At 38.3% G+C, this 25,411-nt stretch overlaps 1 protein-coding gene across 13 annotated transcripts in view; it reads left to right on the forward strand.

The window, feature by feature from the left end:
• The window catches only part of LOC110345474 (uncharacterized), a 793,246-nt gene that overhangs the window by 329,194 nt on the left and 438,641 nt on the right, over positions 1-25,411 (forward strand). For 7 of the 13 annotated variants that reach the window (XR_015442339.1, XR_015442340.1, XR_015442342.1 and 4 more), the window contains one exon: positions 13,034-13,224. Coding sequence is in view for 5 of the 13 variants with exons in the window: in XM_087189513.1 (XP_087045639.1) it covers positions 13,183-13,224 (42 nt within the window). In the remaining 8 variants the exon portion in view is untranslated. The remainder of the gene's footprint in view (positions 1-13,033; positions 13,225-25,411) is intronic. The other 6 variants (XR_015442336.1, XR_015442338.1, XM_087189515.1 and 3 more) reach the window with 1 other exon arrangement.

Consider the following 25,411-nt stretch of genomic DNA (forward strand, 5'->3'; position numbering starts at 1 on the left):
AGTGATAAATCTCAAAAGTGGCAGTTTAAATAGCTGCATACTTTTCTGTAGCATAGATTCTCCTATTGCATGTTTAGATGTCTACTTTTTCACCATTAAGAATGATTCTGTGACATACACATTTCTCTAGCTTTCTTATTATTTTCTTGGTTCAGATGCCTGGAAATAGGGAAACTAAGTCAAATTTAATATGTATTTTGAAAGGTTTTCATAAATGTGTTACCAAACTGCTTTCTAGAAATGTCCCAATTTAAAGTCCTATCTACAGAGAATGAGGTAATTTTCTATTCTGAAGCTGTCCCCTTCTTATCTTAGTTTCCATTCACTGGTAGTTTTTCTTATATATCTCACTTCCTCTGTCAATGAGTGTGTCCTGAGCTTTGAGGGAGACAGTTCTCAGTGGGAAGAGATGAAGTTTAGTTTCTCTTATCATCTGTAGTGTGACTCCTAGCAATCACCTTTGATATTTTTCTAATCCAGTTTCTCATCCCTAAATTTAGAAGTTATCAACAAGCACATACTTTTTCCTTAGCATCCATACAACAGAGACTTGTGTACACTTGTGTTGGGTTTGATCCAATCATAAGGAGTTTTCTTAATTTGGCTACTTCTAGGTGTTTTTTTTCCTGCTTTTTCAATGTTTTTCCATCTTGTTCTTCATCTATAGCCACTGGCTACTTTGTTCCTGCAACTGACTGCTTTATAGACTGCTTCTGACACAGAATTTGAGGTCACACTATCCCTTCTAGCACAGTAGGAAGTTGAGCTGAAAATTAAGTGGCTTCATTAGGATCACGGTTGCAGAATGTCTGGCTAGGCGAACAGCTTTAGTCTCTCATTATGGAGTAGGATTTTCCTTTGTGAGAAACTGTCTCATGCATTGCTCAAGTCTTGGCCTTATTGGCATCTATAGTAACCAAAAGGAAACAGTAGCTTTACCTGGAAAAGACAGAATTTCATTCATGGCTCTTTTGTGAGATTTAGTCCTGTACCTGGGATTTCCAGATTTGGGTCAGTGAATCATGGCAGGGGTGATGGTGTGACTTAGGAGGCAGACTTTGTGCAGCCATTTAATCCAACCTCCCTGAAGTCTGGTGCCACAGAGACAGGAGGATATGTTTTCCAGTCAGGGCTCCCTGAGTGGCCAGGCACATGTCACTAGAGCTCTTCTGTCTGGACCCAAATTCTCTTTGATGTCAAATTGCTGTTTTTCCAGAAGCCTTCACGTGCCTCCACAAGAGATGAGAGAAAAATTTGTTGGAGATTTATTTCCAAATTTGCTATTAGTCATTGTTGAAGCAGAGAATTCATTTTACTACATTCATAATCAGGGTGGGAGAGGTGTAACACTTCAGTCTTTGTAATAGGCCACACATCTCATTTTGGGGGTAGAGTCATTTCTAGCTGAGTCATGTGGACCTCACTTCTGGAGGGTAGCCAGAGAACACCACAGTGGTCACGGTCTCTACTCACAGCCCCGTCCCTCTCTGGCTCACATAGCTGGGCTCAGACATGCTCATATCTATGTCCATATTGGAATATGTTCAAATAAAAACAATCAGTACTTTGGAGATCTGATTTATCCCACATGATGCTCATCCTCTGCTATCTGCACCACAGTTTTAAAATCACTTAAATAGGCTAAGACCTTGGATCTGTGATACAACAGAAAGTGCATGTCAAAAAAATTCCAGGCCCCAGCTAGACCATACTCTCTCAGCTACATCAACTAAACTGGAGAAAAAGACAGTGAAAGGAGAAAGTGTAGATTTGGATCTAATGTTTGCTAAATGAGAGTTAGGGTAAAGGACTGTGGCAAGGGGCCAGAAGACTTGTGTCAGGATTCTTGGATTTTCTGTGTCTATTTGGAGTCTACAATATGTGCAATGAGGGGAGAAAACAAGAGCCCAGAAAACCCAGCACTGTACCCAGCCTTTAGGGAATATGTGGCTCCAAGACTGAAACAATTATTATTTTCAGTTTCTCTGTTTCCATCCTCTCTCCTTTTCCCTAGTAAATTCAGGGTAAAACTTACTTCAAAATCACCTGAATAAACATCAATGTTATGGCCTCTGGTGAAACAACCCGATGGGTAGGTAACTGTATTGTAAAAGAAATAAAATGAGTCCAATAAGAAGAAAGGTGGGGAAGGGGAACCCAAAAGTTGAAATTTGGAATGGGGAAAGATTTGGATCAGCATATAATGCTTTGGTGGATATCAGATTGGCTAATACAGAGAAGTGGACATACAGAAAGAAAGAAAATATTTAAAAATAAATCAATTGCAGCCACATGCAGATCCTTCAGCAAAATTAGAGTAGCCTGAACTAATGCAGCTTACAATTCTAAATGAATAGACTGTATTCTACTTAAAAGCTGTGCAAACCAGAGAAATAAGAAAATGGCAAGCCATTTAAAATGAAGCTCCTTTCCTTCTCTTGCTCTCTCCCTCTTTCTCTACTCTCTCTCTCTGAAAAAAAGAAAGAAGAACAAAAAGATTGAAATACTAAAGTACAGATAAAAAGTTTAAAATGTAGATCCAAAGTCTTGAGGAGACCAGAGGCATTCCTCTGGAAGGAAGACAGAGTAAATAGTGAGAAATCAGAAGATTTTATTTAACAAAAAGAAGTGTTTTTTTTTTTTTTTGGTTTTATTTTAGGCTTCACAAAGGAACATAAAAGACAAGTATTAGACAAAGATGTGATTCTGGGGAAGAAAAAAAGATGGAAACAAATGTGACCTAGCTGATAACAAATGAAGATAGAGATCATTTTTTAAACAATACTTTTACATCATGGTTGGGAAACATGGGAAGAAACAGAAAGGGCATTGCAAAGAGATTTAAAACATGTACTTAGGCAGTGATCATTTACTTTTAAATTTGCAACTACCTCATAGATACCTTTCAGTTTTAACAATTGGTACAATGCCAAGAAAACATTTCTCTTTGGTACCACCCAATCCTATTTTCCTGCCTGAAGAGTTTATAAAAAATGTAATAGAAATAATAAATCTGGTTGGTCATCACTTCTCAATTAAAAATAGATGTTAGCTACTGCTTGCTACTCTTATGCTTACTTTTGATCATCGGGCAATTTTGCTTTGAGTATACAATTTCTAGTATTGCTAGTTTTCTTTTGTTTTTCTGTGGTGTTAAAATGTTCTTGAAATTAAAACATTCCATCCCTCCTACTCTTCAAATCCCCATCTGTTCTCTTGTGAGCACAAAACCCACACAGCTGTCTCAGATATAGGCACATCCATGATGATGTAAGAATATGTTCGAATAAGCAATCTGTAAATGGAGATTTAATAAATTCTACAAAGCATCTAAAAAGTGCCAGGTAGTATTTCTAGGAGCTAGAGGGACACAGATAAACAAGATAAGGTCCGAGGCTTTAAGGAAATCCTGACAGCACTAGAGAAAACTCATAAAATTCTTACCCAGCAGAAGCTGGAATGAAGTACTCGGGTACTAAAGTCCCACAGGTCTGGGTTTGAATCCCAGCTCTGCCACCTATAATCTGTATTGCCTTTAGAAGATGGTGATATTAATATTTCTTAATGTTTTTGTCCCCAATGGCCTTTCATGCCCTTCCATTGCACCCCACACTTTTTGGCAACAGATTCCATCCCTTTGGCTACAGAGGTAGAAACAAGAGACTAGTCATTGTGTTTATTACCTCTGGCTACAGTGATTGGTTCAGGGATGGACACAATATCTCTTTTGGGCCAATTAGAGTCCTTCTCTGAGATTTTTTTCTATCTGGAGCTAAAGTGTAAGAATTTTTTTTTTTTCTTTTTGATGATTAGGCAGTAAATATATAATTTCAAGGGAGCCTGCAGCCATTGTTTTGATATTGTGAGAATAAAGAATAAGCTAATTTAAAAATGTGATTTTATTATGCATTGTATGAAATACTAAAAATATCAATGTATATGCACATATACATATAAGAATAATAATCCCATCCCCTTATCCCAATTTAGAGGTACTTTCCTAAATTTTGTGCTTATCATTCCCTTGCTATAATTTTATCCACAAGTACAGGTATATCTAAACAATTTTTGTTTAGTGTTTTTTTAAACCTTAAAAATAAGGGAGGTCAGGGAAATGGGGAAAAAATAAGAACCAAGATATATCATGTAAAGGTACAAATTCTCAATGATGAATGTCATCATACTGTATATCTAAAATGTACCAATAAAATTAATGAATAAAAATATATACTGTATGTTGCCTCCTTTCACCTCACTAGATGGGCAAAAATTTAGAATTTTGACAATTTTAAATTATTGGTGAAATTTCAAGTAATGGGAACTCATGTATCTTCTGTAGGAACATAAATTAGGATAACTACCTGAAAATAATCTAATATTGTCTTGTGAAGCTAAATATAGTAGCCTAAGGTCCTGCATTTCACCTGTAGATGTATGCTCTGGAGAAACATTTGCACATTCACTCCAGCAGATATGTAAAATGACATGCAGATTCTTTGGTTATAAGAGCAAAAAGGAAAAAAAATGTTTTAAGAAACAGTTGGGCTTTGTGGAGAGTTCTACATGCAGTCCTGTCTTTGCTTCTTTCAATAACTGGCCTTGACAACAGCCCATTTTCAGGCCATGGCATAGGCAGGGAGCAGAGGCTGAGATGGGCAGCAATAAATGTGAGGTAGTGCTTGGCACATGAGCCATGGCTGCAAGGGGGAGCAGTGCAGGGTTGAAAATGTCCATCCTGTTGGTAACATTGAGAGTCACCCTCTGCCTGAACATCTGGACTCCAAGAGCTGAGTGGGTTTGGGGCCCAGGAAGGAGACAGTAAGGAATCTTTTTTCTGCTTCAGGACCAGAATTTATGACTAGCTCTTTGAAAATCTCATCTGGTTAGTTATTGGGTAGGGCCTAAGAGGCTTTTAATTACTGACTTATTGTCATTGATGGTATATCTGAGGAGTTGATGTATCTTCTGATGTAAGCCCCAGCTACTGGGTCCTCTAATTGGGGGTCTATGCAATGGTAAGCGGGTTATTCTGAGCTTCTCCTGGGAGATGGTTTAAAAAAACCATTCCTTGGGGCTGGGGATTTAGTTCAGTGGTTTCTCTGCCTGCTCTGCAAGCACAAGGACCTGAGTTCAATCCCCGGTACCAAAAAACCCCACAAAAAACAAAAAACATTCCTTTTGTACTGTACAAAGTACAGTACATTCCTTCAGTACTGTACAAAGCCAAGTTTAGAATTTATTTTCTCTATATAATATATTATCAAGAATCAATTGTTTTGCATTTTAACGTTGCTAAAAATAAGGATGTGTCTTACAATTGATAGCTTCTTAGCAATTATCAAAGGTAGGATTTTATTCTTTCTTGGTGATATGTAAAATATCTTACAACCAGTAGAGTTTTAGAATTGATTAAATAGTATATATTTGCCTAATATATAATCTACTTTTGTTCTTTTCCCAATCATCATTTATATATAGTAATGTGCACATATAAGCAATATATACTCAATGCTAAAATTAAAGCCCAGTCATATTGTTTTATAGTGGCTGGTGAGGGGAGGAAAGATCATTGCAACTTCTCCACTGAACTATCCAGGAACCAGAAAGGGGTGTTGCTGGACTAGAACAGAGAGATGAGAGCAAGAAGTAGGGAGAGAGAAGGAAAGGAGGAGAGAATTTCTTGATTTCTGATCACTTTCCAGTCCCTCTGGAAATCCAATGATATATCTTGCTCTGGATGCCTGAATTATAATAATAAATACCCAGTTGCTTGGTTACACCAATTTCTATTTTCCCATTAAAAGATTTCTAGTTAAGACAAATACTACTTTGCACCCTGCCCAACATTTAGTGAGTGCTCTGTAAGTACTTGTGTTTTATTATTATGCTAAGGAATTAATTGTGGTTCACCAAAAATCTTAGAGAATAGGAAAGACAAAGATGTTAATGTTATAGTTCCCAGTTGGGGCAATTGGGGAGGGTCTGAAAGGATGGACAATACTTGGACAGGTGGAGGTGGGACGCCAAAGACTCAAAGACATGGTCAGCAAGGGCAAGCCGGGGTTCTTTGAAAAGACAATTTGAGGACTGCGGTGATGTGAATCATGCATGGGTGCTGGGCTGGGCTTGGAAAAACCTCATCTGCCACGTGGTGGGATTTTTGCTGTAGGGACCAAAAGGTGACAATTTTTTTTTTTTAAACCAGAAAAGTGACAGTGTAAGAGCTGTCTTTAAACCTATCACTCTGCCACTAATGTGAAAGATGAAGTGGAGAGGAATGGAGATGTATTGGGAGACTATGACAGTCTGGGTGAGAAGAAATGAAGGGGAAGTGAGATATCAACATTGCCATGTGACATTCTGCAGTAGGCGCTGAGGACCGAACTTGTAAGTAGAGCAGGCAGTCACAGAGCGACATCAGGGTGGCGTGTGGCCTTACCTTCCTGTCCATGCCGCAGCTGGACTGCTTGATTCACCACCAAGTTGTGCCCTTCAGAGGCTTCCCTCAAATCCCCAAATATCTGTTTTCTTTACTCTCCACTCCCAGGCTGGGCTCTTTTAATCCAGATGCATGTAGTAGATTTCCCTTTTCTTCCTTATGATGTTGTGTGTCTGCTCAGACCATTTCAGGCATTCTCTGTGTGTGCTTGCAGAGTGATCTGGGAAAAGCCTAAAACTAACAATTTACAGACAGAATTTGGACCCTTTCCCCCTTTACTGTGGTACTTTGACAGCAAGAAAAATGACACAAGGATAGCACTTATTGATTCACAATAGGCCTTCCTTGTGAATTTGGATACAGATGCATCTGTGCAGTCTAGACAAATCTATGTCTATTTGGGAGGTAAAAAGCTATCCCATTATAGATGCTGTCATGGAAACTGACCGTAAAGAGAGATTCTGCTTTCCCAGTGGACAGCTCAGGAGTAATCCGTAGACATAGTTGGCACAATAAATATTCTTCTAACTAATAATAAGGATGATATTTTACATTTGGGGAAATCATTCTTACACAGTGGAAATTAGAAAAATAAATTGGGAATATGCTGTTCAATTTTGGCCATGTGGTCATTTTAATGAGGCAGCAAAAATAGAGATGGAGCAAATGAGCACTTTTTTATGAGGATGGGCTGAGTACTTAATGCTCTCAATTGAGAAGATGACGGTGGATTAGGATGTGATAAAAAATTTAGTGTCTTGAAGGGAATGAACCAGGTGAGAAACAACTCAAAAATAAAAGCAAGGAATACATGCTGAAGGTAGTTTCAAGACATAAAAGGAAGTATGGCTTTACACATTTATATGTTTATACATGTTTGTGGCTTTACACATGTAAAGCCATGCTTCCTTTTATGTCTTGAAATTGCTTTCCTTCAAAGGCATGCCATATAAACAGTACATACTTGGATTTTGTTTGTCCAATGTGTGTTTATTGTATATCAGTGGATTTTATCCTGTTCAGAGTCATTGGTCATATTTCTACCATTTTATTATACCATTTATTATACCTTTTCCTTTTCTTTATTTCTGGTATCCTAATAGTTATAATTACTTATTTCAATAGTTTGAATTCACATTTATTTACCAAGAAAAAATTCTCAGTGACATTCCTCCATGTAAAATGAATGATTATCACACTTTCATTCATCCTTGTTTGCACTTCACTACTTTTTAAAATCCAGATTATTTTTATGATCTTCTTTTGTACATTAGCAAATGTATCTCAAAGAATTATTTTTGACATTTTATCATTTCAAACTCTCTTGCAAATTGATTACATAAGCATTTATGAATGATGAACTAGTGAAAGTTGGTTGTACTGTACACTATCATAATTTTTGTGCTGAAACATACCTACATTTGAGTTCTATTTGTGAATTTATGTCTCAGCATGTTGGAATATTCTTTTATCAAAAAGGACATGTGGTTAATTTTCTTTCTGAGTCCCTATATAGTGTTAAACTAGCTGCTTATATAGTATTTTCAGTATTTAAATTATCCTCAAAATCCTATGGGCATTACTTAATTATCTTTTATATTTAAGGTATATGTAGAAGTTAGATGAAAACATTTTTTCCCTTTTCTATGCTCCTATCTAGTTCTATGTTTGTATTATTTCACCCCCAACTTTCCTGACTCCCGAGCCTGTTCATTTATCTGGAGAGAGAAGGTGATGGTTTCCTTGGAAGATCATATCTATGGATTGCCAGAGTATCCTTTTTTATTTTTCATTAATTGAGTCACAGAAATGTTCATACTTCTCTCATTTTTTATCCTACTTTTAATGATGAAAAATTGCAGATATACAAGAAATTAGGCAGGACCACATGGTCACTTAATTCTTGGAAAGACACAGTTCATCAAAGGTGATGTCAGGCTGCTCCAGGAAGAGAGAATAAGGCTGAACCCATGCTTCAGCTTAAATTACTTGCAATGAAGCCCAAAATTCAGAAGTGCTCACGGTGTGAAGCGATGAAACTAGGAGACTGATTCAGCAAAGCACATAGGAGCATCCCAAAAAGGAATGAATTTATCTTTATATTATGTAACAACGATCAAATCTCATTAAATCCTCTCATAGTCTTCTGCTTTCTACCATGAGTTCTACTGAAAAACTCCCAAGCTATTTCCCCAAAATGTTTTCTATGTCAACAAAGGAGCAAACAGTAATGAGTATAGACAAAAAGAAACTTAGCGCAGACTTATAGGTTTATATACAGCGTGGCCAGACATTCTTTTCTTGATTTTGCCCTCTGCACTTCCATTCTCTGTATCATGTGTCTAATTGCTGTATTGTATGCTCAAGTACCTCTGAATACAATATATTACCTTCTCTCGAAACCCACATTTTTCTCCCCCTGGTTGTTTGCTTGTCTTCCTACCCTCTATTACTAGTGCAGCAGTGGGTTTCCTTTCATTCCAGTTGGATACATACCCTAAATTCCATCCAGAGCGCTTATTTGCCTGGCTTCTCTGGCTTCTTCATGTGCGTCTGCATTCCTGTAGGGAAACATCTTCAGCCCAATCCCTTTCCCCACTTTTCCATTTCCTATGGTTTTCTCTGTTTCTGTTCTTTGGCCAACCCTCCCTGCAGTTACATGTGTTTTTGAATCTTCCCTGTATTTTTGAATTATCTTGGTATTCTTAGCCTTTGGGCTTTCAGGACTTATTTTAACTCTCTCATCTTTCCTTTGCTGCTTTTTCAATTATTTCTGGGTCTCATATTGAGTGGCCTCCTCATAGTTTCTCCTTAAGTGAAATTTATTTTCCAAACAGTGAAAGGTTTTACCAGGGTAGAGGTTTCTATAACCTCTCCTTGCACACAAATTCAGTCTTCAAGACAAGCGATCCACCTACCTGCTTGTTTCCAATCTCAGTTGCTCAGAGTTCTAGTTTCTCCTCCTGCCACTGGTGATATTTAGATCATGGTAGTAGAAAATGCCCCAGAATGGGGAGACATGCTGAATGAGATAGTGTTGACAAAAAGTGACTTTCATCTCTTCTCCCAGTGCCCTCCATTGCTGGTCTTCCCCATAGTCTCATTTCTCTTCCCCACAGGAACAGCTGGGTCTTGCACCAGGTGAGTACACATACCACACAGAGTCACACTGGAAACCTGTTGATGAAAATTAACCAGTAACTATCCTGCAGCCCACACATTCGTCATTGTCTTCATTGAACCTGATGACATTAGTCAGCCATGGAAGCTCATTTACTTAACATTCATCTTCCTTCCCCCTTTGCTGGGTGACACATCTCAATGAAGAGCCTCATTTGGAAAAGATCCTCTTCATATCTCTAAGAACATGCACAGAATAAGATCATATTTAGCTCTCCCGTTTAGTTTCAGTTCAACACAATTTCTAAATGCTGCAAAAAGCAGACCATTCTGCCTAACGGTCTAGAGGCATATTCTAAGACACCCCTACCTCAAAAAAGGACTACAATAAAAGAACATTCACTGTAAGATTACAATTTGAACCCATACAATCAATTTCCTTCCTCTCATATTCCCACTGAAATGGTCAAAGAAAATTGAAACGAGGGAGGAAACTTCTATATCAGCCATGAGAAACAGAGAACTTACCACAAACTGTCCAAAAATCAGAAAAGGAAAAATTTCAAGAGACAGCATAGGAGGCCTTAATTTAAGTAATATTATATAATTATGGTTAGTATTCTGGATGGATAATGGTAATAAGGCTATGCAGGAGAATGTGCTTTTACTTAGGAGATATGTATAAGGAATAGTATTATTTTCAGAGTGGAGTATTTAGGGGTGAAGTGTCATGAAGTCGTAGGTGTACTCAAATGGTTCAGAGAGGAAATTTAATAGTACAATGGCACCTTGGTTCATGAACTTACTTCTTTCTATGATTCTGGTCACAAACCAAATTGGATGTAAACCAAATCAAATTCAGTGGTTAGGTTCAATATTGACCTTATGGGGAAATTTGATTTTGTTCTCATCCAGTTTGGTTTGCAACCAGAATTGTTACAAGAATTAAGTTTGTGAAGCGAGGCATGCATACCTTGGTTCATGAACTTAATTGGTGAGAGAGAGAGGAATAGAGGGATGAAAGAGAGAGAGAGGAGAGAGAGAAAGAGAGAGAGGCAAAGTGTTGAAGTTTGAAACTTGGGGTGAGCCCCATGGATATTTATTATACTACTCACTCTACTTTTGTATAATTTGAACAGCTTATGTTCTGTGAAATATTTGTTAAATAATTAAGAATATAGTCTTCTATCATTTTTCCTTCCTACCTCTTCTTCTCTTTTTCACCTTCTAGAGAACCACTTTTTATTAGCAAATAGTTGCTAGAAAAATCAATACTTTATGAGTTTCCTTAACTTAAAAACGTTTTTCATTCTTTGGGTTAGTTTGGACCTTCTTGGCATGTTAAGTGGTAGTTTTTATTATATTTTATTTTAAGAAGTTTATTATGCTAAAGAAAGAGGATGGACTGGAAACAAAAAGAGGAGTTAAGAGGTTCTGATGCCCTGTTTCTGATCATTCAAGGTGGCATCTCATTTTCCACATGCTAGAGGACATTTGCTCCTTACAAGACAGATTCTAATCCCGCTGGGACAAAAACCACAAATAGTGAATGTGGCTACAAAACAGATTTTTTCAGTAATATTTTGGGCCCCTCATTTGCAATGAATATATTCTGAGAAAAAGAACTCTGTCATTGTAGCTTTTATAACACCTACCACAAAGTCAAACAGCTAAGTTCAAAGGAATCTTATTAATCCTTATTCTCTTTAACTTCTCCATAACATATGACTATGGTGAAAGACTTTCTTCTTCAAAATTCTCTATTTTCATCTCCTTCACTACTACCATTAGTGGTGGAGCTTGAATGAATATTCTCTTATCCAGTGTCCTTTCCTGCAGTTTCATCTTCTACCTCTCTCATTTTAACCTTTCATATCTCCATCAAAGTTATCTTTGATTAAGTCACATCCCTGCCTAAAAACCTGTGACAACTTCCCACTGTCAGGAAAGGTTAAAATGTCTTTGGTCTTATTCAATCATGAACTTGGTGGAAGGAGGATGATCAGTTCTCTCTCTCTCAATGAGGCTTAGTCTTATTTATTCTTCCAGACATCTACTGTATAGCCACAGGAGGCAACAGGTGATTCTCAAAGTGCCTCCGATTAGTAACTTAGGTCTTAGAAGGAGACTCTAGCTCCAAAGATTTGTACAATTATAGAGGAGAAGACATGTAAGATGAAAAACAAAGGGCCTTCCGGAACAATTGTGGTCTCAGCTGTCTGCCCTAAGAGTTTTGCCACTCTGAGAATAACACTACTATTGTGTACAGTGACCATGGTGGAGAAATTCCAGAGTCAAAGTAGAGTGGAGTGTACTGGTTTGTTTTCATCATGTTCGTTATGTTGTTTCTGGGGTAGGTTGGGGGTGGCTATTAGCTATGGAGAGGCAAATGGGTGAGTGTATAAGGGAAGTGACAAATGCCTCTATTTGTCTGAACTTACTCCAAGCCCCTATAATCACAAGAGTCAAGTTTCCTTGAGAACAGGTTCATGGGTGAAAGAGAGGCTTTGGAGAGGCTATTTTTGGTTATTATCGTAGTTGCTGTTACCCCTGGTGTGCCTCTGTATGTATCATAACCATAGTGACCATATGTTTTCCAGGTTAGCATGGGTCAAGGTGGTAATTCTTAATATTTACTTGGGAAAATATTTAATATTTACTTGAGAAAATATTGACACTGTCACCATAGTTATGGGCTACAGAGAGAAATGAGTCTCAGATGGCTGGTGCATAGGCAGCTTTATTAAGTAAACAGGAAAAATTTAATATACTTAATAATAACAGTGCAAAGCATGCACATATTATATTAATTCTACTACCTCAAGTTCTCTTCTTTTGAGCACTTTGGTAAATTGTGTATCATTTTCAATAAACTTGTGGGACCACAATTCTAGGGTTGATCTGATTAAAAATAGATCTTTGGACTGGTTTTGGAATTCAGAAAAAGAAATTTTGAATTTTTATGAATAAATTTCAGTAAAGAATGAGCCATCAAGTTTGCATGTGAACTTAAGAAAAAATCTCTACTACTTTCAAACCATAGCCATTAAGATCTGGTCAGATTAACTTTATTTTGAAAGTCATATGTAGCACTTACTCTTTATGTTCCTTGTAATAGAAGCAGAAGCCTGAAGACAGAATGTGTGACAGAGTCTCCTAAAATAGATTGGATGATGTCATCACCAATATTGCCTCTCCAGCGCCACTGCCACACAAAGGCAGCAAAAAAGCATCTTGCTGTTACCTCACCTGTCCTTCTGTACATCCAAGTTCAAATGTTTGCTCTTCTCCCAGGTCCACCACAATGGGGACAGCTAATCCTGCTGATTTTCCTTAGAAATTGGACTTTGAGTAATGAGTATCATCTTGTCAGACTCTTAAAGCATGCTGAATTTTAATGCTTCATATGCTCAGCACCAGTGACACCAAACTGTAGAATAACAGGCTTTCCTTTACATTTGTCTTTCCAAATAGGTGCCCAGGCAGCCTGTTCATGTGAAGCAGGGGTATTGCGTGCACCCACCACATTGTTCATCTGTGATTTCCTCAGGTAAATGACCTCCTTTGGAGCAGGAGAAGCAATGTGATCCATGGCTGTGAGGTACCATTGAATCTGTGTTGGGATGCTCATGTCTCTGTTCTCAGTGTCACCTCTATGTCCTTGGGTAAGTCATGCTTCCCTTTCTCTGTTCTCTGAGGTTGAACAGTGTTCCTTCCAGCCTCTGGGCAAGTACTCTCCTGGGATGTGATAGCTGTAGGAGGGCTCTGGCAATGGCAGAACAAACTCAAGGTAACCCCAGTGTGTAAGAAGAGGTGCCAAGTGTCTTTATTTGCCCTCCCACATCCCCTCTTCCCACTTTTCCATGTTGTTTTGGGCCCTTCCTTGAAGGCTGACCTTTGGGGGATGTGCCAGTGGGCCACCCCACCCTCAGCTTCTTGTTGGGTTTGGCAATGGAGGCAAAGGATGGAAAGGAATGAGGTCCAGGTATTTCTTTCTTTGTCTCTTTCTCTCCCTGCGTAGTCATGGTGTGCTGGCTCCACCATGAAGGTATCAGCTGCTGTTTGCTCCACCCTGCTTTGTCTCTGAATTCTGCCATTCTGGTGTAGGCAGGGAGCAGTTACCTGCTATTGCTAATTATGAGGTAATACACTATCTCTTGTTTTTCCTACATATTTCCCACAAAAAGTCCCTTAATTAAGCTCTCTTCCATTTACGCATCTGTTTCGTGTTGGAAACCTACCTAATAGAAAGGGTTATTCTTGAATAAGCGATATTGATAGAAGGATTCTGAAGGATTTTACCAGTGACCTCCAGAACCAGGTAGTAAGCAATGCAATGGATGTCCATAAATTGCATCCAGATCTGTGGGTGGGACAGGAAGTCCTGCTGTGTGTGGTTTTGTTGCTGCATTCTGAGATGTCACCAGGGTCACTGGTCCCTTGGCCTAGGGGCCATTGCACCACAGCTCTGGCTTTTATTTGGAGATTGGGAGAGGGGAGGAAGTAAGTCCTCTTCACTAGCACTGCTGGCACAGAAGGAGGCTTCTGAGTTAGCAGCTGAGAACTGACTATTTTGAAGTGTCGCCCTGTCTCTGGTGCCTCTGTCTGTCTTCTGGCACTGGCAACCCAGGTCCATCTTGGCATCAGGCAGCAGCATGGAGAGATGCCCTGGAGCTTCCAGCCTGGTGCCTTCCTCCTGGAGTCTTCTTTGGCACCCGTGTCCTCCCACAAAGCAGAGTTCCATTAGCAAGTAAAATGTCATAGTCCAAACAAACAAACAAGCCCTAAACTCTGCCAAATTGTCTGGTCAAAATTATAAAGAAATCTCAGTGTCCTGTACCTCATTTGAGCCTTCTCTCTGGGCGTTCAGTAATCTTTTCATGGTTGGAGCAGGATTCATTCTATTGCTGCTTACTAGTGGGTAACCATCTCCAACGCCATGATGTCCTAACCAGTGATGCTGCTGCTCAAACCTAGTGAGATGACAGGGAGCTGAGTTGTCCCTTGTCTGTGGTTGATTTAGGTGAATCAGACACTGTTTGGAATTTGATAAATAAATTCCTTTCCTTGCATTGTTTCCTAGTCACAGGTTCCCTGAGAAAAGCCTTCGTCTCCATTTGGTTTTTCTTGACCAGATCATTAGAAAAATGCTAGGGACTGTCTCAGGTTGAAAAAAAAGTGGTCAAGGACACTATCTCTGCCCAAACCAGTAAAGCTCACTTGATCTGATTTGGGTAGTGCAGGAGTAGGGAAGAGGCAACTAGAGCTCTGTTCTCTGGCAGAGAAATAGTAAACAGCAAAATAGTTATTTCAGAGGGCAAACTGTTTGCCTCACTAATAAATCGTGGCTTATGATGGAAAATAACTCGAAGAAAGTAGGGAGCAAATGGATTGAGTTGCTATGGGAACGCAGTTGGAAAAAAACATGAAATATGTAAATACTGTAATTTGGTATTTTAATGTATTTCTTTTCCATGAAGAAAATTCCCTGACAACTAAAACTAGCAATTCATTCCTCTGCTACACACAGCCCTGATTGACAGAGGCTGGGCAAGTAGGTTTCTGAATGCAATTTTGCCCGTAGGAGCAAATACATCTTTATTCTCAGGCATAAAAATCAAACATCTGGAGCAGAGGCTGTCAACTCTGGCTGCATATTAGAACCACTCAGGGAATTTTTGAAAATTCAGCCACATCCCAGGCCAATTAAATCAGATTCTCTGGGTGTGAGATTTGGACTTTGGCACTTTTTAAAAGGTCCCTTGTCTCTTTTATTGAGCAGTCACTGGTCCAGAATACTGATTTGATAGGCTTGGTGAATATAGATTATATACTTTACCATACATCTTTCCTGCATTTTATTTCACTTGAATTTTGATGATTTGAACATTTTAATACCAATAATGGGAAATGATTACCAATCATTTTTCCTTTATTAGTGCTATTATCTTCATAATAGATTGGTGCTTCTCTTTTGTAGAGAAAACATGTGCTACTATATTACACATCATTATCAGTTAGCCATAAAATAAGAATAATTCATTGCTGTTATTTTTAAAGTTATAGATTGATAATCATAATTTGTGAAGTTTAGATGTTGCTCTAAACGTTGCTATCATCTATACTTTAATAATTACCATTATATTTTAATTAATTACCATTAGTTATGATGATTCAGTAATAAGCATTTATAGATAATTATTTAATTTAATAATAATCTGTACTAGAATTGGTAAGTGGCATCATTTCTGTTTTCTTGATTGGAAAAATATTTCACACAAGCATCAAGCAATTTGTGTTAGCTTGTAAACTGAAATTGTAGCATATCTGAGTACAGAACTCTAAAATTACATTTTTTTTCTTACTGCCTAACTCCTGTTTATTTAGCTCTGTCCAGTGTGATAAAGTCTCAGTTCTTCTGAAGTATCACTCCAGGAACAAAACTACAAGTTTTCTGGTATCTAAAGAGAATCTGAATGGAAAAAGAAGAAGGGTTTATGAAAAAGATCAATATTATAGAAAGTAAGAATGATTTGTGAAACTTCCATTTGTTTGTCCAACCTAAATTCAAGTAGATGGGGACTTTGAGACATTACTAGAGATTTCAACTTATGGAAAGTTTTCTTTCTTCTGAAACATTCTTATTCTTTTTTCCTGTAACATCATTGGTATGTGAAACCTTTGGAAGTTATCTCCTGGGATCCAGCTTGTGGGTCTCCTAGAATAGGCATGGCATGCCTTCTGTATCCTCTCCTTTAGTAGCCTTTGAGATGACCTCCTCCAACCCTCTGGAACAGGTCGGACTCTCTATTGCCTGCTCCTACAGCACCATTCTTGTCTTTGCAGCTCTTAGTTAACTTAAAATTATTTACTTAATGTAAATCCTTCTGAAAATGCAGATAGCTCTCATGAGGGCAGGAAACAGTACTATTCATCCTTGTATCCAAATTATCTTGGTACAGTCCCATGTATATATTAAATAATAAATATTGTGTCTATTTTTTCTCTGCTCTCCATATTATTTAAGCTACCCTGTTTCACATCCTCAACAATATGTTTTATTTAAACAAACTTAATTATAGAAAATTACTAATATATGTACCTAAAACTAAAGATTGTATAAAGAACTCCTATACATCAATCATTTAGCTTTAACAATGATGATATTTTGCCTATCTTGCTTTGAAATTTTTCTAATTAAAAAAGTTAATTTTTGGACTTTTGGTTTCTTCTCTGAAACCTATTTAGATTGGAAATTATAGTTCTCAACCCTATAATGAGAAAAACCTAAAAACACTGAAAATCAATGTCTTCCCTTGGATTCATCAAGGAAATAAAGTTGTATGTCAAATCACTGTCCTGAAATCTGGAGAAATGGGCAAATCCAAAGAGCCACAGCTGAGAAGTGCTTAGCCAAAATGGAAGCTACTGGTTATTTTGTTAATTGAGTGATAATTGTGATGAATTGCTGAAGATGAGGTATGGGCTAACCTGGGAGTGAGGAACACATGCGCTGCAGTCCCATGCAATCTTAGAGGGTCTCACACACTTTTTGTGGGTTTTCCCTCTAAGAAATCCACCAAATTCTCAAGGTGAAGAGCCAAGAAAGATCCTTTATGGCCTTGGTAGGGGCAGGGGAAGAATAATTGCTATACTTATATGCCAAAAGCAGTCTTCCTAACAAAAGGCCTACTGTTCAGGGGAAATAGTTCACTACAGCCTTATCTCACTAGGGAAAGGGCATTTATCGCACTTTAGCCTCTTCTAGACTCACTTTCTCACCAAAGGTAGAGTGAGGCTGTATCACTGGAGAAGCACTGGTGAAGGCCACAGCTGAAGACAGTGGACCACTAAAAGATTGAGATTTAGTTACATTATTATCTTCTTTTCTTCATTTTTTGCCATTACACCAGTAGGGTCCCAGTATAATAATGGATTACAGCTTGAAAGAGCTGCTGGGTCCAACTACTCTTTGAGGAGGGACTTAGGGATTCTCAAGTCTAGAGGGGAAACAGAAAAAACAAAAAACAACACTGGAGAAATTTGAAGCTATAGGCCCCTGCATCTATAGAAAACATTAAATACAACCTAACTTCTAGCCATACTAGCAAAAATCCTCACACTAAACACATATTACTGGTATTAGAGGTACAGGTTTAAATAAACATTACAAGACTTGTTAAAGAATAAAGTAATGTGAAGAGATAAAGCAAAAATCCAGACCAGACTCAGATATGATACAGATGTTAGAATTCAGTTTCAGATTAAAAGAATGATTGTTAAGTGCTCTAATGAAAAAAGTAGGTCACATGTGAGAACATGAATAATGTCAGAAGAGACATGGAAATTTGAAGAAAGAATCAAAGGAAATGCTAGAAACCAAAAACACTGCAACTGAGATGAAGAATGCCTTTGATGGGCTCATCAGGAGTGTGGACATGACCAAGGAAAGAATCATTAAAGGCGGGTCAATGAAAACTTTCCAACTGAAGTACAAAGTAAATATAGTGGAATCTCCACCACCAAAAAACTCAGAACTGATTACCTGAGACCTGTAGGTACAATTTCAAAAGGTGTAGCACATGTATAATTGTTATATCAGAAGGAGAAGAGAAAACAGAGAAGAAAATGTAATAATGAATAGGAATTTTCCAAAAATACAGGGGATAACTTTAATTCCTTTGCACTTACTTAAACATGTTCTATGAGTGAGTATGTGGTCTATTTTGGAGAACAACCCATGTGCAGTTGAAAAGAATGTGTATTCTGATTTTGTGGGGTGGAACATTCTGTAAACATCTTTTAAGTTTATTTGTTCAAGAATTTGATTTAAGGGCCAGGGATTTAGCTCAGTGGTTCCACCGCCTGCCTTGAAAGGACCCGAGTTCGATCCCTGGTACTAAAAAAAAAAAAGTACAAGAGTTTGATTGAGTTCTAGTATTTCATTACTTATTGTTTGTTTAGTGGATCTATCTATTTGTGACAGTGGGGTATTGAGGTCCCCCACTACTATTGCGTTAGTGCTTACTTGATTTTTCATGTCCGTTAGTATTTGTTTTATATAGTTGGGCACACTAGAGTTTGGTGCATATATGTTTATGATTGTCATCTCTTCCTCTTGGATTGTTCCCTTTTCAAGGATGTAGTGTCCTTCTTTGTCTCTCTTAATCAGTGTTGGTTTGAAATCCACTTAATCTGCAATGAGGATAGCTATTCCTGCTTTTTGTTGGATTCCCGTCACATGGAGTATTGTTTTCCACCCTTTCACTTTCAGTCTATGAGTTTCTTTTTGAATTAAGTGTATTTCTTGTATGCAGCATATTGTTGGATCTTGCTTCTTGACCCATTCTGCCAGTCTATTTCTTTTGATTCGTGAATTGAGACCATGAAGATTGATGGTTATAACTGATATATATTGACTTATCATTGTCATGACTTTTTCTTTTTGTTGGATTCTCCCCCTTTACATTTAATTTCTTGTTCTGCCCAATGGATTAATTCTGCTGGGCTTCCTGGGGTTGTGATCCTCATTGTCTTTTCCTAGGATATTGTCTAAAATTTTTTGGAGTGCTGGTTTGGTATTCACGAAGTTCCTAAGGTGCTCTTTGTCATGAAAGTATCTTATTTCTCCATCAATTTTGAAAGATAGTTTTGCAGGGTTGGAGGCTGTTTTCCTTTAGGGCTTGGAATAGTCACTCTAAGCTCTTCTTGCCTTGAGGGTTTGCACTGAGAAGTCTGCTGTGATTCTGATGGGCTTTCCTTTCTATGTGATTTGTTTCTTTTCTCTAAGTGCTTGTAGAATTTTGTTCTTCTGTTGGGTTTCTGGAATCTTAACTATTATATGCCTATGTGTAAATTTGTTTTGATCACAGCTAGTTGGACTTGTATATGCCTCACTTATCTGTATGTCAAGTTCTTTTTTTTTTTTTTTTGGTACCAGGATCGATCTTAGGACCTTGTGCTTGTGTGGCAGGCACCGGAACCACTGAGATAAATCCTGGCGCTGTATGTGAAGTTCTTTTCCCCTGCTTGGGAAGTTTGCTGCCATCACTTCTGTGAACAGTTTCTTAAGGTCATCTGCATTTTCTCCTGCTTCTTCCTTGACTCTGATCAGTCTGATGTTATTCTTCTTTGCATCGTCTAGCAGCTTCTGGATTGACGTCTCATGGCCCCTTAGTATTTTAAAGAAATTTTTCTTTTTCTGGTCACTAATTACATCTTATCTTCTATGTCTGAAATTCTGTCCTCACATTGGCTCATTCTGCTGCATTAAACTTTCTTTTTTTTTTTTAATTTTTATTTATTTATTTTTTTGCTGCATTAAACTTTCAATGGAGTTTTTGATCTCCTGGAAATGCATTTGTTTGTATCTGCTTTATGGATTCCATTTGTTTCCCTTGTTAGGATTCCGTCATGCTCCTCAGCTCCTCTATTTTTTTTATCTGTGTCCTCTCTAAATTTATTGATCATGTCTTGCCCTATGGGGACAGTCTCTGCTGTTATGTGAGAAATTATTTCTGATTTTGTTTTTTCCAGATCCTCTTTTTTTGCCAGTTCAGGGAGTCCAGGTGGTTGTGTATCAGATTGTTCCATCTTGTTTCCCTTTGGGGTTGGTGTAGGTGATCTGGAAGTCTGGTTTGTGACTTGTTTGCATGTCTTCTCATTTCAACAGGCAGTTGTGGCAGGGGATTGTTGCTGGTGCCTGCATGGCTCACCTTGGTGCTGGGGGTAGTGGTAAGGTGGCATGGAACGTTCACCTCCTCTGGGCTGGGGGTGGCTCTGCTCCTTGGCTTGAAGTTAATTTTCTTTGGTAGATAATTCTAGGTGGACATTTGTTTTCTTTCAGAACTTAAATATGTCTGTCATTCAACTCGCTTCTAAGAAGCCAGTTGTTACTGAGAAATCAGCTAAGAGTCTAATGTAAAATATTTATAGGTAATCTTATTTTCCCCCTTGGGTTGGTTTAAATATCTCTTTGTTCTTGATGTTCTGCAGTTTTGCAATAAACAATTGATAGTTTGTGCTCCCCCTTTTTTTCTTTCCTCCTTTGGTGTTTATTTGGCTTCATGAATCAGTGGATTTCTTTGAAAAATTCTGAATTGCTTTGATTTACCTTATTATTTCTGTAATCTCTTTATAGATTCCAGATTGGATATAAGTTGGACCTTCTCCTTTATCTGTATATTTTAACATCTTTTGCAAGTGTTTCTACTTTGCACTGCGCTTTTATGCTACAATTTGTGTATTTTTAAATCCATTTTTCAAGTTTAATAATTTTGTCTAGTTTGTCTAAATCATCAAATGAATTCATAATTTTATTTCTTACAACCTTTTATTTCTAGTTCTGTTATTTCTCCAATGTGAACTGTTAGCTCTCTCTAGAAGAAATAAGCTTTCATTTTTTCCTTTGCCATACACTCAAAACTTATTAAAAAACTTTAAACACATTTATTTTATATTTTATTTGATAATTGTATTATCTGAAATCCATGTGATTATAATTCGACAAACTTTTTTTTCTTTCTTCTGATTCTTGATTATGGTAGCTTGTTTCCTTGTAGGTTTGGTGAGTTTTGACTTTGAGCTGGTGTTGCTTGAAACTTTAATACTTTTTTCCAGCTTGAGTTTAAAGTGTGTTTCTTCAGAGAGGATTTGCTTTGCTTTGTGTGACTGATCTGGGACCACTTTAAATGAAGATTTCAACTCAGCTTTTCAGGCTATCTATACAGTATGAGCTCTTGCTTCAAAGATTGTGAACTTGTATTTAGAAATGTTTTTGAGATACCTCTATATCTTTTGTTATAGCCAGAATCTAGGTTAATGCAGACTGTATCTTTACAAATCTTTGTAGGGAACTGTTTTTCTTTTTCTCTGAGGAATTTTTGGAATCCTGGTTTTATGCAGTGGTCTCAGATCTGACCTCCAATCCTGCTCAAGCCATGGCTTAGTCTCTTGTCTCCAGGCCTGGTTAAATCACAGAAACAGGCAAATTCACCCAGGAGTCCTGTACTTGCTTATCCCCCTGGATCTGAACTATTTCACAGAAACACATGTTGAATTGCATAAGAGAGATACTAGATTCATTCTCTATAACTTTCTGAAGTGTAATGTGGACAGCAAAGGTCACAACAAGTAATCTAGCTCTGTACTGGGAAGAGTACTTCTAAATAAATACATAGAACTGTTTCATGAGGAAGTAAGCTTCCTGGTTACCTGAAGGATTCGAGGATAACCATCTCATGGGAATGCGGTAAAGGGGACTTAGGTATGGAGAGCTTATTTGGACCAGAATACTGTCATCTTCTTCTGTTTCCTTGATGCTGATCTGCATGGCAGAACCAAAACCATGATGCACTCAAGAAGTCTTTCCCTAATCATGCTGAAAGTTTAAAAATATTGCCCTGACAGGTCTGGAGTCTGCCAGCAAATGGCTCCTTGACCCCTGGCAATGGAGCCATCCAGCCCATCAGGCTGTGCCAGAGCATGTGATGCCTGGACTTTCTGGCTCTGCTGTTCATGTAGACATCTCCAGACCCTGTCAGGTGGCCATGGTTTGTCTTGGCTGCATCACTGTTGAGGGGGAGATGGACTGGGGCAGGACAAGTGAGCAACAGGTGTTACCAGGAGTCTAGACAGAAAAGGATCCTTACACTCACAAGCACATTGGTTTAAAATAGCTTATTCCCCAAGTATTCTGTTGGCTGTCTGGGATGTGATTGAAGATCATTTGGCAACACTCATTCTTGCAATCAGAGGATGGCATCAGGAGTTATAAAATCATCAGCAAGCTAAACCAATTAGCTGAGACAGGAAAGGACTGTGTGCCCCAGCTTCGGTACTAGGCAATTTATGTAAGGTGATTTTATAGAGTTTCAGTGTTCTTGCATGCTGTTTTCCTGCAGAGCAGTCACAGTTTAACTGGGGCTGTGCCTGGCAGGTGACATCTTTGGGTTTTTTTTTATTGTCCATGGTAAAACTGGGTGAAAAGCATCCACACTCTCATGCTTGTGTAGTAAGAAATCCAACTGCAAACACAGGCAGTTTGTTTTAATAAGAGAGTAGTAAAATGTGCTTTTCCTGTTTGGGAGGAATTGAATGATTTTCCAAAGCTAAGTAATGAGGGGCTAGGATATAAACCCAGCCTAATAATGAGGTTAAAGCCAAAAGATCCATCAAGATGTAGGCTATAGGGACTCTGAACCATGTGGGTGCAAATTAGTGTTTGGAGTTGCACGTGGTGCTATAGATAAATCATGGAATTTTATTCTGGCATGCAAAAGATGGTAAATTCATAGGTGACCCTGAGAAGCAAGCACTGTTTGTAATGCGATAGTTTCTCTCCAAAATAATAGTTTATTTTATGCTTTGGACCTTGTTACAATAATACCTTCTGCTGCTCACTGGAAAGAAAAAAGAGAGAAAGAGAAAAGGAAAGAAGGAGGGAGGGAGGGAAGGAGTAAGAGAGACAGAAGGAGGAAGGAAGGGAGGGGGAGAGAGAGAGAGAGAGACAGAGAGACAGAGAGACAGAGAGACATACGCAGACATAAAAGAGCCTACCTAGAGAAAACTACCCGTAAAATTGTGATGAATATCTTTCTAGATCATTTTTTCTGTATCTCTGTGTCTGTCTCTCTCTTTGTCTCTTTCTCTGTCTCTCTTTTCACAGAAATTGTACCATAACCACCAGTTCTTATAATAATTCAATCAGCAGGTGTTTAACAAATGCCTCTGTGTGCTGGCCCTCTTCTTAGGATTGGGGGTACATTAATGAACAAAACAAAACCCTTGCCTTTATGGATCTGTGCTTCAGTGAGCATTGTGTAGTAAGCATGTTTTCCTATCAATAGACCCACTTACAGAACAGAATTTTTAGAAGTTATATACTATTCCATAGATAGGTTTTAATTTAATTGTATCCTATTGTTTGAAATTCAAGTGATATTTTAGTTACTTTCTTTGTTGCCGAGACACAATTCCCAACACTCAACTTAAAGGAGGAAAGGGTTTTTTGAGCTCATGTTTTCAGTCCATGGTTGTTGAGTTCCAAGTGAGAACAACATGGTGGAAAAACCTGGTCAGAGAAAAGCTGCTCACATCATGGTGTCCAGGAAGCAGAAAGACAAGGGAGGAGTTGGAGAGGGAGATACATCCTTCCAAGCTCTGCCCCCAGACCCTACTTTCTAATAGCAAGTCAACTGTAGGGTCCCCATAATTCAATCATCTTCCAAAAGCTTTGTTTCTGGGCATGTGTGGCCCCTGGGGAACATCTTGATATAAACCATAACATTCCATCCCTGCCCTCCAAAAGAGTAATGTATATCTCTTTATGCATTTAGTTGATCTCTAAGAGTTACCAAAGTCTGAACATTTCTAGTATTACTCAAAAGTCCAAGTCCATACTCTTAAGCGAAACAAATAGGCACACATGTGTAAATACTGGATAGTTTCTCTGGTGTGAGAAACTGAAAGTGTAAATAATGATCAAAATGTATAATAGACAATGTGAAATAGGAAGAAAATGTCCAAAGGGGAAGGGAAAGTGTGAGAGGTAGGGAAAAGGAAGAAGGGAAAGGAGTAAATATGAGATAAGGAAAAAATGGAAACAAAGTCTTTGTAAATAGGAAGGGGTGGAGGCATTGAAGGGAGGGCAGGAGAATGGGGAAAAAAAGAAGAACCAAGGTATATCATGTAAAGGTACAAATTCCCAGTGATGAATGTCATCATATTGTATACCTAAAATGTACCAATAATCTTTTTGTAAAAAATTCTTTTATTGGTACATTTTAGGTATACAATACATTTACATCTCTCATTGGGAACTTGTACCTTTACATGATGCATCTTGGTTCTTATTTTTTCCCCATTCCAAGCCCCATCCCTTCACCATTTCCCCATCCCTTCACCCCCTCCACCCTTCACTATTTACAAAGACTTTGTTTCCATTTTTTCCATTTCTCATAATTTTTCCTTTCCCTTCTTTTCTTTCCCTTGCCCCTCCCACTTCCCCTACCCCTTTGGACCTTTTCTTCCTATTTTGCATTATCAATTATTCATTCTAATCATCGAGTACCAATAATCTTAATAAAAAAAGACCAAGTCCAAAGTCTCCTCTGAGACTCAAAAGCAGACTCCTAGCTGCGAGTCCTCATAAAAATAAAAAAGAGAGCCGGGGATTTAGCTCAGTGGTTTTGCCGCCTGCTGCGCCAAGCGCAAAGACCCGAGTTTGATCCCTCGTACCAAAAAATAAATAAATAAATAAATAAATAAATAAGAAAATTAAACATTGCTAACATACTATGGTACAGGGTAGACATTCCCTTTCTAAAAGGGAGAAAGAGAGTAAGAAAGGAATAGGACTAAAGCATGACCCAAAACCCAGCAGGGCAAATGTTCAATCCTGTAGTTCTGTGTCCAGCATCTGGGGCAAAGATGTGAATTCCAAACAGCTTGAGTGCCTCTGCCCCTGTGACATTGCAGGTTGTAGTCCTCTTGGCTTCTCTCTTGGGGTGGGTTTGCTCATAGTCTGTAGCTTTTCTCAGAGGACATTCCATATTCCTGGCTTCTTTAACTTCCTGTAGTCTCTACTGCGCCTTTGGCTTTATTCTCACAGCTTCATGCACACTTCTCAGGGGCATACTGCCTGACCCTCTCTTTCTAGGCCACCCTCTGAAATGTGAGTGGAATCCTTCTTGACCCTAGAACTCTTGCATCCTGCATAACTATAAAATCAGGACCATGTGGATGATGCCAAGGTCTGCTGCCAACTTGAACAGTAATGAAGGACCCTTGAATGATGGTTTCAGAGGCCTCTGAATGCATGGATGGCTGAACTCTAGGAAACATATCCCCCTT

The sequence above is a fragment of the Heterocephalus glaber genome, unplaced genomic scaffold (assembly GCF_053883595.1).
Source record: "Heterocephalus glaber isolate CG9 unplaced genomic scaffold, H.glaber_assembly_v1.0 deba00001543, whole genome shotgun sequence".
Classification (NCBI taxonomy): Eukaryota; Metazoa; Chordata; class Mammalia; order Rodentia; family Bathyergidae; genus Heterocephalus; species Heterocephalus glaber.